Source organism: Typopeltis vanoorti, chromosome 21 (genome assembly GCF_054136105.1).
Source record: "Typopeltis vanoorti isolate ZY-2024b chromosome 21, IOZ_Tvanoo_1.0, whole genome shotgun sequence".
NCBI lineage: Eukaryota > Metazoa > Arthropoda > Arachnida > Uropygi > Thelyphonidae > Typopeltis > Typopeltis vanoorti.
Genome location: NC_143569.1, coordinates 10,890,143 through 10,905,153, shown reverse-complemented (window position 1 = coordinate 10,905,153; position 15,011 = coordinate 10,890,143). Strand labels below are relative to the sequence as shown.

The following is a 15,011-nucleotide window of genomic DNA, read 5'->3' as shown; positions in this document are numbered from 1 at the left end:
ACTATCGGGCTCTCTCGCGCCCCTATACTAACTACTCTAGGCCTATGATGAGCACCTCTTTACCTTTTCACCTCAATAAAATTACAGCAGCCACCATTATAGAAAGACACAGTACAAAGCAAAGACAAAATATACTAAAATATATATCTAAAATATAAAATAATCAATCGAGGCAAGATTCGATCTAAATTTAAAATAAATCTTATCTTTTTATTCTTCCACCTCGTTTTTGATGCTAATGCAAAAACTTCACTCTCCTATTGTCACTTTAAGACACTTTAGGCTTTTAGTAAGTAGTGCAGTTATTTCTCACTAAGTGACAAAATTTGTGCACCATCAAAAATAATAAAAGTGAAAAGACACTTGGTATTAACATCATGATGTTACTATAACATGCTGTGTATAATGTGGTGTAGGCTTCTAGAATTTTAGGATAATTTTTATTTTGTTTCTTTTCAAATTATTATGGCTCTCCATGAACACAGTCTATGATAGAAAATGACAGAACCATTCTTATGCATGCTACAGATTAAATAAACAAAAAAAAAAGCAAAATTTTTGGGAGATAATGAAATATCATTTTTTTTTTTTTTAATATGAAGATGCCTTTTGTTAAATAGAAAATTCCCTAACTGATAGACTAGAGAAGCCAAGTTGAATGAACTCCAAAGTCTCCTGAGTTAAAATGCTTGGATTATTTCATTGGGGATATTTAAAATATACTATGTTCTGGGTTAGTCCTGAGGAGGTGGAAAGAGGGGAAATAGTTCCATTGCATAAAAGAGGCTCCAAGACTGTTGCAAATTACTGATCAATCAGCATATCAGGAATCGTTGTCAAAGTTTTGGAGATATTAGTCAAGAGCAAAATACAGGGATGGATAGATGAAAATGGGATACTATATGGAGGACAACATGGTTTTGTGAAGGGTAGATCATGCCACAGTAACTTGATCAAGTTTTATAATACAGTGACGGCTGAACTGAATAAGGTTAATGGATTTACAGTGATACTGCTGGACTTTGCTAAGGCCTTTGACAGGATACCACATGGAATTCTAATCAGTAAACTGCAGCACATGGGGATGGATATAGGGTTGGTGAGATGGATAGGAGGGTGGTTGATGGAGAGATATCAGAGAGTGGTTTATTCAGGAGTGGAGTCCAAAAGAAGGCCTGTTACTAATGGTGTGCCACAGGGTTCTGTTCTTGTACCACTGCTATTTAATTTGTTCATTAATGATATAGGAAAGGATCTGAGAGGAACTGTTCATTTATTTGCTGATGATGCAAAGTTAGGTGGGGCAGTAGTGAATGCACATGATGTTAAAATTTTGCAGGATCATTTGGATAGATTGGCAGTAAGGGCTATTGAGAATGGATGTCAGTTTAATGTAGCAAAGTGTAAGGTTATGCATTTTGGGTGAAAAAAAAGTTAGCAGCAGTATATCACATTGGTGGAACTGTACTCCAGGAGGTTGACAAAGCCAGAGATTTGGGTGTGTTGGTGGATAGGGAGTTGAAGTTTAGGGGGCACATAGCAAAAGTGGCTAAATCAGCTCATCAGATCACTTGGTTATTGAAGAATACTTTGATGAGCAGAGATAAGCAAGTTATTGTTCCTCTTTATCGAGCCTTGATAAGACCCCCTTCTTGACTACTGTGCCCAGATCAGGGCCTCTGGGTTTCTTCTTGATGGGGGGGGGGGGGGGAGATTGAGAGGATCCAGAGGCGAGTGACCAAGATGATTGCTGGTCTATGGAATGAACCTTACGAGAACAGGTTGAAGATCTGTGGGTTACAGAAATTGGTTGATAGGTGGAAAAGGGTGATATGATTGAGACATTCAAATTACTGAAGGGTTTTTACAAGATTAATTCAGAGGAAATTTTTCAGAACAGGTCTGGTGATGGGAGAAGTAGGGGCAATCCATGGAAACTGAGCAAGAGTGTAGTTAGCAAGGGTGTTAAAACTAGGTTTTTTACTTGGAGAGTGGTGATTGAGTGGAATAAGCTGCCAGAGTTTGTTGTGGATGCCATGACTGTAAATGAGTTCAAAGCAAAGTATGATAGGTACTGTGCGAATGCCAAATAGTTGTTCTTGATATGATGTTTAGGGCCTCCCTCAATGAGTCTAAGGACTCCTTGGAGTTGCCCGTAATAATAATACTATTATAAAACAGGTAAATTGCCAGAATTAAAGAATACTGTTACTTTGAAACCTAAATAATTTTCTGATAGCTGTCATACCTTAGGTTTGCTTAGGTTTTAAAGAAGCCAAGTTATTTTGGATGTGACAGGCCATTGAGCCCCATGTGCAGGGGAGAGAATGAGAAAATATTTTCACTGATAGATAATGAACATTTCGACAATTAAGGACAGGATCACTGTACTAACAAGATAGCTCCAAACATCAAATAAAACGTATCTATTTTTTTATGCTATTCATTACAATTAGATTTACTTGAATGATAAATACCAGGTTTGAATTTGTATAATTTTTTTAAAAATTTATACTGGATGTATTTCCTTTACATGTTTTTTTACTAGACAATTGTGTTCAGACATTTTTGAAGAAAATGAGTGGAAGAGCAATCGGATATTACTGAATGAAGCTCTACAGATTCAGAAACTGAGTGGAATAGACTACCAGGTGTGGGGAAGATTGTGGGCCAAAGTAGATACCACAAGCTATTGTATACTAATGCCAGAAGTATCTAAATAAAGGATGGGGGGGGGGAGGTAGAGCTCTTTGCATTTGTTAGCTCAACTTGGCCAAAAGTTATAGGCATTAGTAAGACTTAGTTGATAGATAATGATATAGTAACAAGGACAGAATGCAATGCATATAATATTTTCAAATAAGATAGAGGGGTTTTGCTAATGAAAGCAGAATTAAGGCCAAAAAAAGAACAGGAATTCAGCATCAAGCTGGGGATGCTGAGGCCAGTGCATTAGAGACTATCTTGTGTGAGATACAGGTCAATGGGATGATATACGGGGGGGGGGGGGGGGTGAAGGCACAAAAAATGTAGATAGCACGCATCAACTAATTAGCACAATTAACACAAGGCAAATAGTTATGGAGGAAGTCAATGTGGAAATATAAACAGGAAGGAGGATGGTCACAGGAAAATAATGAAATGGAATTTATACAGTTACTAAGAGATAATTACTTGAAACAGCATGTAAAATTGGGTCAAAGAGTGCTGGATCTGTGATAACATGAGAGGACTTCACTGTGACTCTGTGATTACATTGCCCCCAAACATGGAGAGTGATTATTATTATTATTACGGGCAACTCCAGGGAGTCATTAGGCTCATCGAGGGAGGCCCCAAATCATATTCATCACAACTATTTGACATTCACACAGTATCTATCATACCTCGCCTTAAACTCATTCACTGTCACAGCATCCACCACAGACTCTGGGAGCGCATTCCACTCATTCACCACTCTAAAAGTAAAGAACCCAGCTGTAACACCTTTACTAACCACACTTTTGCCCAGTTTCCATGGATGTCCCCTAGTCCTCCCACAACCAGCCCTGTTCTCAAAAATATCTTCTGAATTAATTTTATAGAAACCCTTCAGTAATTTGAATGTCTCAATCATATCTCCACTCCTCCGCCTATCAACCAATTTTTGCAACCCACAAATCCTCAACCTGTTCTCATAAGGTTCATTCCACAGACTTGCTATCATCTTGGTCACTCGCCTCTGAATCCTCTCCACCTCCCTCCCCATCAAGAAGAAACCTAGGTGACCAAATCTGGGCACAGTAGTCGAGATAGAGTCTTATCAAGGCTCGATACAGAGGAACAATAACCTGCTTGTCTCTGCTTGTCAACGTATTCTTCAGCAACCAAGTGATTTGATGAGCTGATTTGGCCACTTTTGCAAGTGCCCCCTAAACTCAACTCCTTATCCACCAACACTCCTAAATCTCATGCCTCATCAATTTTCTGGAGTACAGTTCCACCAATGTAGTAAACTGCTGCTAATCTTTTCACCCCAAAATGTATAACCTTACATTTTGCCACATTAAATTGACATCCATTCTCCTTAGCCCAGACCTCCAATCTATCCAAATCATCTTGCAAAATTTGATGTCATCTGCATTCACTATTGACCTACCCAACTTTGCATCATCCACAAACAAATGAACTGTTCCTCTGAGATCCTTTCCTATATCATTAATGAACAAATTAAACAGCAGTAGTTCAAGAACAGATCCTTGTGGCACACCACTAGTCACAGGCCGTCTTGTGGACTCTACACCTGAATAAACCACTCTCTGATATCTCTCCATCAACCACCCTCCTATCCATCTCACCAACCCTATATCCATCCCCATATGCTACAATTTACTGATTAGAATTCCATGTGGTATCCTGTCAAAGGCCTTAGCAAGGTCCAGTAGAATCACTGTAAATCCATTACCCTTATCCAGTTCAGCCGTCACTGTGTTATAATACATGAGCAAGTTTCTGAGGCATGACCTACCCTTCACAAAACCATGCTATCCCCGATACAGTATCCCATTTTCTTCTATCCAATCTTGTATTTTCCTCTTGACTATTTTCTCCAAGACCTTGATAATGATTCCTGTTATGTTGATTGGCCGGTAATTTTCAACAGCAGCCTTGGAACCACCTTTATGCAGCGGAACTATTTTCCCCTCTTTCCACCCCCTTGGGACTGACCCATACCCAAGGCTCAAATTAAACAAAATGGTCAAGGGCACTGACAATTCTTTAGCCGCTTCACGTACGACACAAGCTGGTATACTATCCAATCCCACAGATGTATTGACATTGAGGTTCTGTAATAGACTAGTTACCTCTACTTCATTCATCACAATTCCAGTATAAGCTTTTGGTTCTTCCATTCCTGCAATGTCACCACGTGAATGACATACTCTTGCAAAGTGCTCGCTCAGTAATTCCACTATATCGACTGATTCGATTACCTCCCTACCCTCAGCATTTTTTAAGATCATTCTACCATGAACATTTTTCCTTTTACTTGCAACATATTGAAAAAACTGTTTAGGATTCTCTTTAGCCTGCATGGCCAATTTTCTTTCGTAATCCGCTTTTGCTTTTCTTACCACCCTTGTTACCATCCTGGCCTGAGCTTTATACTGTTCCTGCACCTGCTGGTCACATTTCTCCTTAAATTCCCTCCACAGTTGTTTCTTTTTTTCCAGCTCAAGCTTAATGGTGTTAATCATCCATTTAACCCCTACTTGATTTATTATTTGGACTCTTGATATACAGTCAACCATTGCCTCCTGGAAACACTTCTTAAACACCTCCCATGCACTATCAACATCCAGCCCTTGCAGTTTTACATGCCATGGCACTGAGCCAAGCACACACCTAAGCTTGTCATACTTACCAGCCTGGTAATTCCACATGTACCCTGTCTTAATTGTAAATTCCACTCCTTTAGCCACCTCCCAAGTCATGACCTTATGATCACTGAATGATTGGCCGATCATGAATCGGCCAGTCATGAAGTTATGTGAATAAATTGGGTGATCATGAAGCTATGACCAGAGAAATTACCATTATATGAGTTCATTGTGATAAGAGGAATCTTTATATAGGCCTTTTCAATTGAAGGTCAGTTAGCTTATCCTATATGAAAATAGCAGGTTTTTTTGCCACATAGCATACACAGATCAAACAGAATAGATGCAATTTATAGGCAAAAAAAAAATACTAGTGGTAGTGGTGAGCAGTAGAAGATGATGATGATGGTAGAAATGTTCTGTGTAGATGGTGGATTAAGTGGTGGAAAGAGAGAGTTGTAGAGTACCCTCCCTCAACGAGTCAGGCTTCCTGGAGGTGTCATAATAATAATAATAATAATAATAATAATAATAATATATGTGGTATTATAAAGCAGGTGATCATGACAAACTGAGAATCCAGCTAAGTTCAGTTCCATGACATAAGAATGTGGAGGATAAAGATGTGAGATACACAGAAAATGGTCATGGGGGTGTATGAAGGAAGCAGTATCAGAGTGTATACCCAGAATCACAAGGTTAAACAAGATAGAAGTTGGATGAATGGCATCCAACTTCTATCTTGTTTAACCTTCTATCTTGTTTGTTCAGTAACTTCCATTAAGTGGAAGTTACTGAACAAGAAAAAAGCTGTGGAGGGTATATAAAGAGACAGGGAAAAAGTCAGAAGAGTGACCAGTTTGGTAAAGAAGATAAAAACTGATTGTGTCAGGAGACCAATGTTCCCTTTAAGCTTTGCACACGTGTGTGCACACACACTAGTCATAAAAGGAAGTGCACGCACCTAGTAACTGCATGTACTAAATTTTTCCTTTCAGAATTTCTAATTTATAGATCAGCAATTTCTGAATGTACTATAAAAATGAATTATATGATAAATTATACTTGTCTCTTATTTTATTTCATGATTTCTATGACTCCACTCCAATATTACTCTAACCTATTCCAACTTAATATGCTCTCAGCATGTTGTAGAGGCATATTTATTTAGTGTCTACTGTCTAGACAATACAGTCACTTGAACTCATGCAAACAGTGATGAATTATTGTAGCTATGTGTATTTAAGTGAATTGAGTGCTTGCAATTTTGGAGGCTATAGCTAGACAAAAAAAGGACAACATTAATATGAAAACCATTACATTATCACTCATGTTGAATCTGAAAAAACTGTAAACTTGTGCACAAAATGTTTTTCATGGAGGAGACTAGTTGAGCAGACTAAATAAAAACTCCAAAGATTTAGTTTGCTATGTGGCAAATAAAAGGAAGGATCAATTTAATAACTATCAATGGTAGCAAGGAAACATTTTATTTTTCTAGCATATAATAGAGATGGCTGTTGATGTTGAAGTAACAATGACGGTTCATTTGCTTCGAAATAAAATCTAGAGATCGGCAAAGTTTGAAATGCTCCAGTTTCTATTCTTATGGCTTGATGGTAAATAGGGTCTAGCCATAGCAAGGTACTCCCTGGTTCGGATCTGTAATCAAGTTTAGATCTAATCAGTGCCCTGTACAAACTGAAACAAAGAACATCTGTCAGCATCGCAAGAAGACAGGGTGCAAAGGATGTTCACTGCTTTGCGTCACTTATCTTGCAACTGACATATATGAAGGAGGAAGGTGACTTTGTTGTCAACTATGAGCTCCAAGAAATTGGTTTCTGGTGAAAATGAATTAAAGTTTGTCCTAGTCTGAGTTCTGGTTCAGGATGACAACCACATCTGCTGCAAAAATGCACGAATGACAAGATGGTGTAATCATCGATGTAGAGGGTGTTTCTTATAGTTGGAGGAGGTTGTTTTGTTAACAGTGATTTATTGATACAATGTTAGGTGGTGTGAATTAAATACTGGTCATCACGTGGGCTGCAGCAAGATAAGTAAATTTTATATTTATATGTGTGCCTATTACAGTTAATTATTACTATTAATTATTATAGTTAATTAGTATAGTTAATTATTACTATAAGATATTTGAGTGTTGCCTGCAGTGTTTGGATAAATTTTCTAGGCAACATTATCATAAATTCATTGTTTTTGTTAGCACACAGATACAACATAGCAGTGAAAGGTAAATCATTGTGTAGATCAGTATGGAAGACAAAGTAAATGGCATGGATTTCTCCAAAATGGTAGTGCCATGAATGTAGTATGTACACATGGGAAAATATTTATGTAGAGAGGATGAATGAGTGTGGGTATGTAGCAAATGCTATATTCTTATGAATCATGAAGCTTGCTTAAATATGAGTAGAGAACTTGGCATCGTACTGATATGGTAGTTGAAGATTGTGCGAATGTTCAGAGAGTGTGTAGAAGTGATACTGAGGAGAAAAAAGTTTGATAAAGTGGGCAATAATCACATTGAAAACAGACAGAAATCAATGGTAAAGTGGACAAGAATCAATGTGTCTAAATTCACAACACACTCAGACAATGCATTCCACTTACCAACCACCCTCTCGCTCACTCCTCTTGCTCACGCCCTCTTTATGCAGTTTCCAGTGATGGCCTCTTGTTCCTCCCACTCTTCCATTCCATGAAAAATCACTTTCATATCATTTGATAACACCCCCTGACTAGGTTATATGTCTCAATCATACCCCCCCCCCATCCTCCTATTGCTTTCCCAACATGAGACTTTGCAGCTTACATTCTCTCGATCTGTCCTCGTACTCCACATTCCTTTATCCCAGTGAGAGCAAACAAAGTTTGCGCCTGAAAATATCTTCAGTTGAGGTCGAAACTAGTCTGGGTAGTGGCCAATCCCTTAATGCATATACATATCCACAAGGAGATGTGTTTTGTATTCTGGGAGATACTGGGATAGGAGTGTTGGTAGCTTGCTCCACCCTTGCTACGAGTTGCCATGGTGTTGTACTACTTACCCAGGTAAGATAGTACAACACTATATTCAGTCCTGAAGATATTTTCAGATGCAAACTTTGTTTGCTCTCACTGGGATAAAGGATTAAACTAAATTTATTATAGTCTAACCTAGTGAAAAATAAACTTTCAACTCCACATTCCAAAGACCACTGACCACCTTTGTAAATCTTCTCTGGACCCTTTCCAACATATCCTTATCACTATGAAAACCCAGCAACCAAATCTGTGCACCATAATCCATATGAGGCCTGATCAAGGCCTTATACAATGGAATCATAACCTCTCTATTTCTGCATGTGAGGGGTCCTGATGAGACATCTTCACAACTTGTGAAATGTGGCCCCTGAATTTTGGGTCCTTTCCACCAACACTCCTAGCTCTCATCTGCTCTACTTCATTTAAAGTTTCCCCACCAAGTGTATACTTTGCATCCCATTGTTGCTTACCAAATCTCAAAACCTTACATTTTGCAACATTGAACTGACATTTCCACTTACCTGCCCATTTATTTAGTCTATTCAAATCCTCTTGTAAGACCATAACATCTGCTTGACACTGCATTTCTCTCCCCAGTTATGCATCATCCGCAATCAGCTGCATATCACTAGTTCCATCCCAATATCATTAACAAATTGAACAACAATGGTCCCAAAACTGACCCCTGCGATACACCATTAGTGATTTTCCTCTTTCGGGATACTGCATCCCCATATGCAACTTTCTGATACCTATCTGACAGCTAGTCACTGATCCAACTCAGAAGTCTGTTATCTAATCCCATCTGTTTCAATTTACTTAAGAACTTGTGATGTGGCAGTCTATCAAAAGCCAAGTACATCACTGTAAATGCATTTCCCCAGTCCAAGGTATTTGCCACCTTGTTATAGTACATAAGTAATAAACTATTTACTATTTTGGCCAATTCTATTTACATCCATATTATTATTGTACACCACGGGTAATCCAATCTATCCACACAATCTATCATACCTCTCCTCGAACCCATTAACAGACAAAACACTCACAGCTGACTATGGCAACTCATTCCACTCATTTCCAACTCTCCATGAAAAAAAATATAGTCCTCACACCTCTACTAACCACACCTTCATTCAGCTTCCAGGAATGATCCCTTGTTCTGATTCCTTTAGCCACAAGCTGAAACATTTCCTCTGCGTCAATTCTATAAAATCATTTAAGCAGCTTAAATGTTTCTATCATATCCTCTCTTTTTCTCCTATCAACAAACTTTTGTAATGCACACACCCTCAATATATCCTCTAAGGAAATGTTTCTCAATCTGGTGCGTACGTACCACAGGTGGGCAATTTGAATATTTTGGGGGGAAATTAGAAAATGTACATGTACATATTTATATTATACTTTTTCAGAATTTGGCTGACTATTATGCTAGAGGGGGACATCAAAATCTTTGAGATATTGAGGTGGGGCATGATCCAAAAAAGGTTGAGAAACACTGCTTTAAGGGAACATTCCACAGACTACTCGCCATCTTGATCGCTCGCCTCTGAATCTTCTGCATTGCTTTCTCATCCCCAAGAAACCCAGGAGACTAGACCTGAGCACAATAATCCATATGTGGATGTATCAAGACCTTATAAAGAGGAATAACAACTTCTTTATCTCTACATGTTAATGTGTTCTTCAATAGCCAAATAATTTTATGGGTTACCTTAGCAACATTAGCAATATGTTCTCTAAACTTTAGCTCTTTGTCTACCACCATACCTAAATCTCTAGCTTCATCTATTTCCTGGAGTACAGTTCCATCAATGTGATACTCAGTGGAAACTATGTCTTAGTACACTTATTAGTAGTTATCTTCTTTCCATTCATTTAGAATCTCCAATTACAAAACTCTTATTAAATAATCAGGCCAAGAATGTGACAAGGGCTGTAGATAAAGTAGAGGCATATAGGATATTACAGAACTTTGATGTGAATACAGCTATGAGATTCATTGGGATATCAGTTTTGTATTATGAGAATGTGACAGGGAATTGTAGTGTATTTGACCTGACTTGTCATTGGATGACTATGGCAGGTTAACTTTAATGAATGCTGATGGTAGGGGATGTACCAGAAGCAGAGGAAATAATTGAGTTACTGAGTGATCACAATAAAGCATGTACGACTGGGGATATTGCAAGTGACAGTTATGACACTGACTAATGTTCAGAAAAGAGGTAGATGAACTAGAGGTGCTTAAGCTATTTCAGAGCCTTAATGCAAATAACCATGGGATAGATGTGATATCAGCCTATGTAACTCTACTGACCAAGCCATTTAGCTCTGGGAAGGTGCTAAAGGAATGAAAAGATGGCAAAACAGCTCTGCTGTGTAAAGAATGCTCCAAGACAAAGGTAACAAATTATAGACCAATCAGTATTCCAGGAGTTGAAGGGTGGCTACGGTATTAGGGAAGTTAGTAAAAGGCAGAATTCAGCAATGAGTGGAGAGTAGTAATATGATACTATATTGGGTGTGTGTGTGGGGGGGGAAGAACACCTTTAAGAAGGTAGGTCTTGAAGGTAGGAATATTAATAGGTTTTTCTTGCCTAACTGCTGCCCACATACGGAACTACTGTGCTATAGGGTTTCTGCAACCTTCTCATGTGTGGGACTGAAAAAAAAAAAAGCATGCTACAGACAAACTAAGTGGTTAATCACAGTCTGCACAGATGAACATAAAGTAAACATCTGATATAATTAGTAGAGAACACCTGGACATGAATCAAAAATCCACTGAGAAAAAGCATAGCTGATTTAGACCTGTTATTTAGGATAAGAACTGCTTATCTCATACACAATTGCCTATTTACTGTCCTGAGTGACCATATTGCATTCCCAAAAGGCAATCTGGGACATTGAGGTTTGCACATTACTGTATTCCTTATTAACTTGATATCATTATTGAAATGACAAAATACAGATATTTGAATTAAGTGTCTCATTTATATTCATTTCCAAGGGTTTGTTACTTTAAAACCATTAACGTAGTTTTCAAGATGATAAAATAATTGCTGAAACTATTTAAATTATGCATACAGTCAACTTTCTCTCCCCCCTCTCTGTTTTATATTTTATTGCTTAAAATGAAATAATATTATTACCTAAAAAAAAATCTGAAGTGATGTCGAGAGTTTCCATCCCAGGAGCAGAAATCCCATTTACTTCAATTCCATTTAATCTTAAATATCCAACTCTTTTGTGTCGTCCAAATTCTACTGTTTGCCAAGATCCTATAATTGATTGAAAGATATTATGAAAACAGAGGGAAATATTTGAAAATATATTAATCGTATAGTAAAATAAATAATAACATCATAATATTTATCCTGTTTATTTTTGTAGAGAATACTACAAGAGTGTAGTACAGATAAAAGAACTTGCATCAAGTTATTATTTTGCAGCTTGTTTATATTGGTATCATGGAGGATAGTGATGAAGAAAAGGGAAGGTAATCATTATGGGTGGAAGGATCAAGAGCTTTAGATCTGATCATTTCATCAGAGGATATGATTATAAGTGGGACATTGCACTTCTCTCCAGTTGATTAGTATGATAATGATGTCGTTACTTGAGTTATGGCTAACCATATGAAGAGTTCTGTGAGAAAAAAAAGATATAAATGCACTATATGCTATAATGCTGGTGATTATGAAAAACTTATGAGATAGCTTGGAATAAGAAGTTAGTGGGAAGAAGATAAATGCTACTTGGACACTGACAAAGAATTATTTCACAGCATCAATATGTGAATTTATTCAGAAGGTCAAAAGACTGAATAAGATATGTGTAAAATGGATGAATGAATGAAGGGATTAAGCATGAAATCTGGAAAAAGAAGATGGCACTATGGAGGCAGCACAAGATGAATAATTATAATAATCAATTGCACAAAGAGGATAAAGAGCAGGCCAGGAAGGTGTCATTTGGTATGGATACCAAAAATATGAGCAAACATTAGTAAATCAGACCAAGAAAAATCCTAGAGTTTTTTTCAATATGTGGCAGGTAGAAAGAAGAATTATTATGGGCAAGTTGATGTTAATGGTTGAAAATGGTATATTGGTAACTGCTGCAGAGAATATAGTCGAGGTATTTGGCAAAAAATTCATCATGGTATTTCATCCTCATCAGTGTGAAATCATGAGAAGTACAAGGGTAAATGAAATGGAACACTTTCTGTTGTGTGAGCAAGAGGTTTATGAGGAGTAATTATCTTAAGGGAATGTTCCAGGGATGCAGAGGGGTTCATTTGAAGCTATCTGGTGTAACAGGCCAACAGGATAAAAAACACAGTTGATTGCTCCTACAGGCTGAGAGCACGAGGTAGAATGTTGGATAACATGCATTAGCAAATTGGGATAAATAGTGCATGGAGAGTAGTTATTAAGGGGAATTTCAACTATGGGAAAATAGATGAAGTTCCGGAGTCTCCTCCAGTACATATTGTCTCAACATGTACTGAAGGAGACTCTGGATCTGAGATCTAATGACTGCATCAGAAAACTTGGCAGTGATCAAGACAGCCACATTATTATTATTATTATTATTTGACTCCTCCAGGGAGTCCAGAGACTCATCGAGGGAGTGCACCTACTCTACAACTCTGTCTCCATCACTCAATCCACCAACTGACTGCAACTACACCGACGCCATCTACCACTGATCACCCACTACTATTTCCACAGAAAATCACAAACATCTATGCCCACGGTGAGATTCGAACCCACAGCCCTTTGGCTGGAGAGCGGATATGCTAACCACTCAGCCAGCCTGGCTGGCACAAATGTAGGATATGGAGAACATTATCATTACGTGACACTTTCAAGAAGTCCAAGGACAGACTCATTGTGAGACGACATGCTACTACACTACAACCCATTATCTCCATTACTTAATTCTCCAACTACATGATAACTACCTGGGAATCGAACCCAGGACACTCCTTTCCCTGGCATGTGGTTGCAAAGCGCATAGCCACTAGGCTAACTGCACAGACAAGTGATCATGCAATTTAGACCTAAAAGTTTGCCAGACCTGCAAATTTTTGGTTAAGAATGGACATATGTGGAACAGCAAAGTAGATGATTATAATAAACTGAGGAGTCTGCTTAAAGCAATGCAATAATATAAGAATATGGAGGGGAAAGATGTTAGAAGCACATGGAGGGATTATAAAGGGGTGTTTGAAGAAGACACTATCAGACTGTTCTTGGATTCAGGAGAATAAATCAGGTAAGAGTTAGATGAATAAGTAGCATCATGAAGTGAGAGTTGCAGTAAAAGAAAAAAATTGTGGAAGTATAAAGATAAAGCACAACATGATAAGGAATGCAAAAACAGATTACGAGAGGAAATTAACTGAGCAGGCCAAAGAAAATCCCAGAGTTCCTTGTTATGTGGTGAGTGAAAGGAAGAATGATTATAGCAAATAACTTTAATGAGTGCTGACAGCAGAGAACTAGTTAAGTTACTGAGGGATCATTTTGCAGGGGATACTGTACAAGTGAAGAAATTGTGGTGCCAGATGTGACACTAACTACTGTAAGAATTGAGGTAGACAAATGGTGCTTACAATATTCTAGGACCATAATGCAAATTCTACTAGGATTAGATGGGATATTGCCCAGTGTATTATGAGCATGTGCAAGGGGACCATCAGCTCTGCCAACTGTTCAAGTATTCAGCTCTGGAATGGTGCCAACAGAATGGAAAGAAAGTAAAATAATTCTGTTGCATAAAGGAGGATCCAAGAGACAGGAAATTAGAGATCAATCAGTATCTCAAGACTGGGGATTAAGTTATTGGAGAGGTTTGTGAATGGCAGAATTTAGGAATGTGATCTTCTACAGAGGAGAGCGTGGTTTTTGTGAAGGGTCAATCTTGCCTTCATAATTTGCTTTTATAATAAAGTGACAAAAAAAAAAAAATGACTACACAGTGATACTACTAGCATTTGACATTTCATAGAATACTACATGAAACTAAATAAATAGTTGGAAATGTGGATCCATATAAAGCTAATGAAATTGATAAGAGAGTGATTCATGGACAGACATGAAAGAGCAGTAAGTTTTAAAAGAGGTAAACCGTGAGTAGACATAACTATACATAAAAATATAACGGAAAAACTCACGTAGAAAAATTATTTAATGGTATAATTTTCGCCCGTGTGTCACAGGCATCTTCAGTACAATTAGGCACAAAAATTAAACATTAACTGACAATTCCAAAAAGCGCCACCTAAGTAGCTGGTGTAAGATAACTAAAAAGGTCAATAACTTTCCTAAAAAAAAAAAAAAAAAAAAAAAAAAAAAAAAAAAAAAATTAATACAATAAAAAGTTAGGAAAGATTAGCTGATTTGTAAAGTACTATCTCCCATAAAGGGGACAGACGTAAGCCGTCGGATCTGTTTAAGTTAGGAGAATGAAGTAGAGTTTCACATGCTTCTTTATAAAGGCGTTCCATGAGAAACTGACTTTTGTGAAGAAGTACATAACTATACTTTTTATGTATAGTTATGAAAGAGCAGTATCAACGATACTGAA

The 15,011-nt window shown here is 37.6% G+C and overlaps 1 protein-coding gene across 1 annotated transcript in view; it reads right to left on the bottom strand.

Moving 5' to 3' along the window:
• LOC150094618 (protein eyes shut homolog) overlaps positions 1-15,011 on the bottom strand; it is a 190,900-nt gene that overhangs the window by 108,311 nt on the left and 67,578 nt on the right. The window contains exon 3 of the mRNA XM_090411607.1: positions 11,567-11,695. Within this exon, the coding sequence (XP_090267733.1) occupies positions 11,567-11,695 (129 nt within the window). The remainder of the gene's footprint in view (positions 1-11,566; positions 11,696-15,011) is intronic.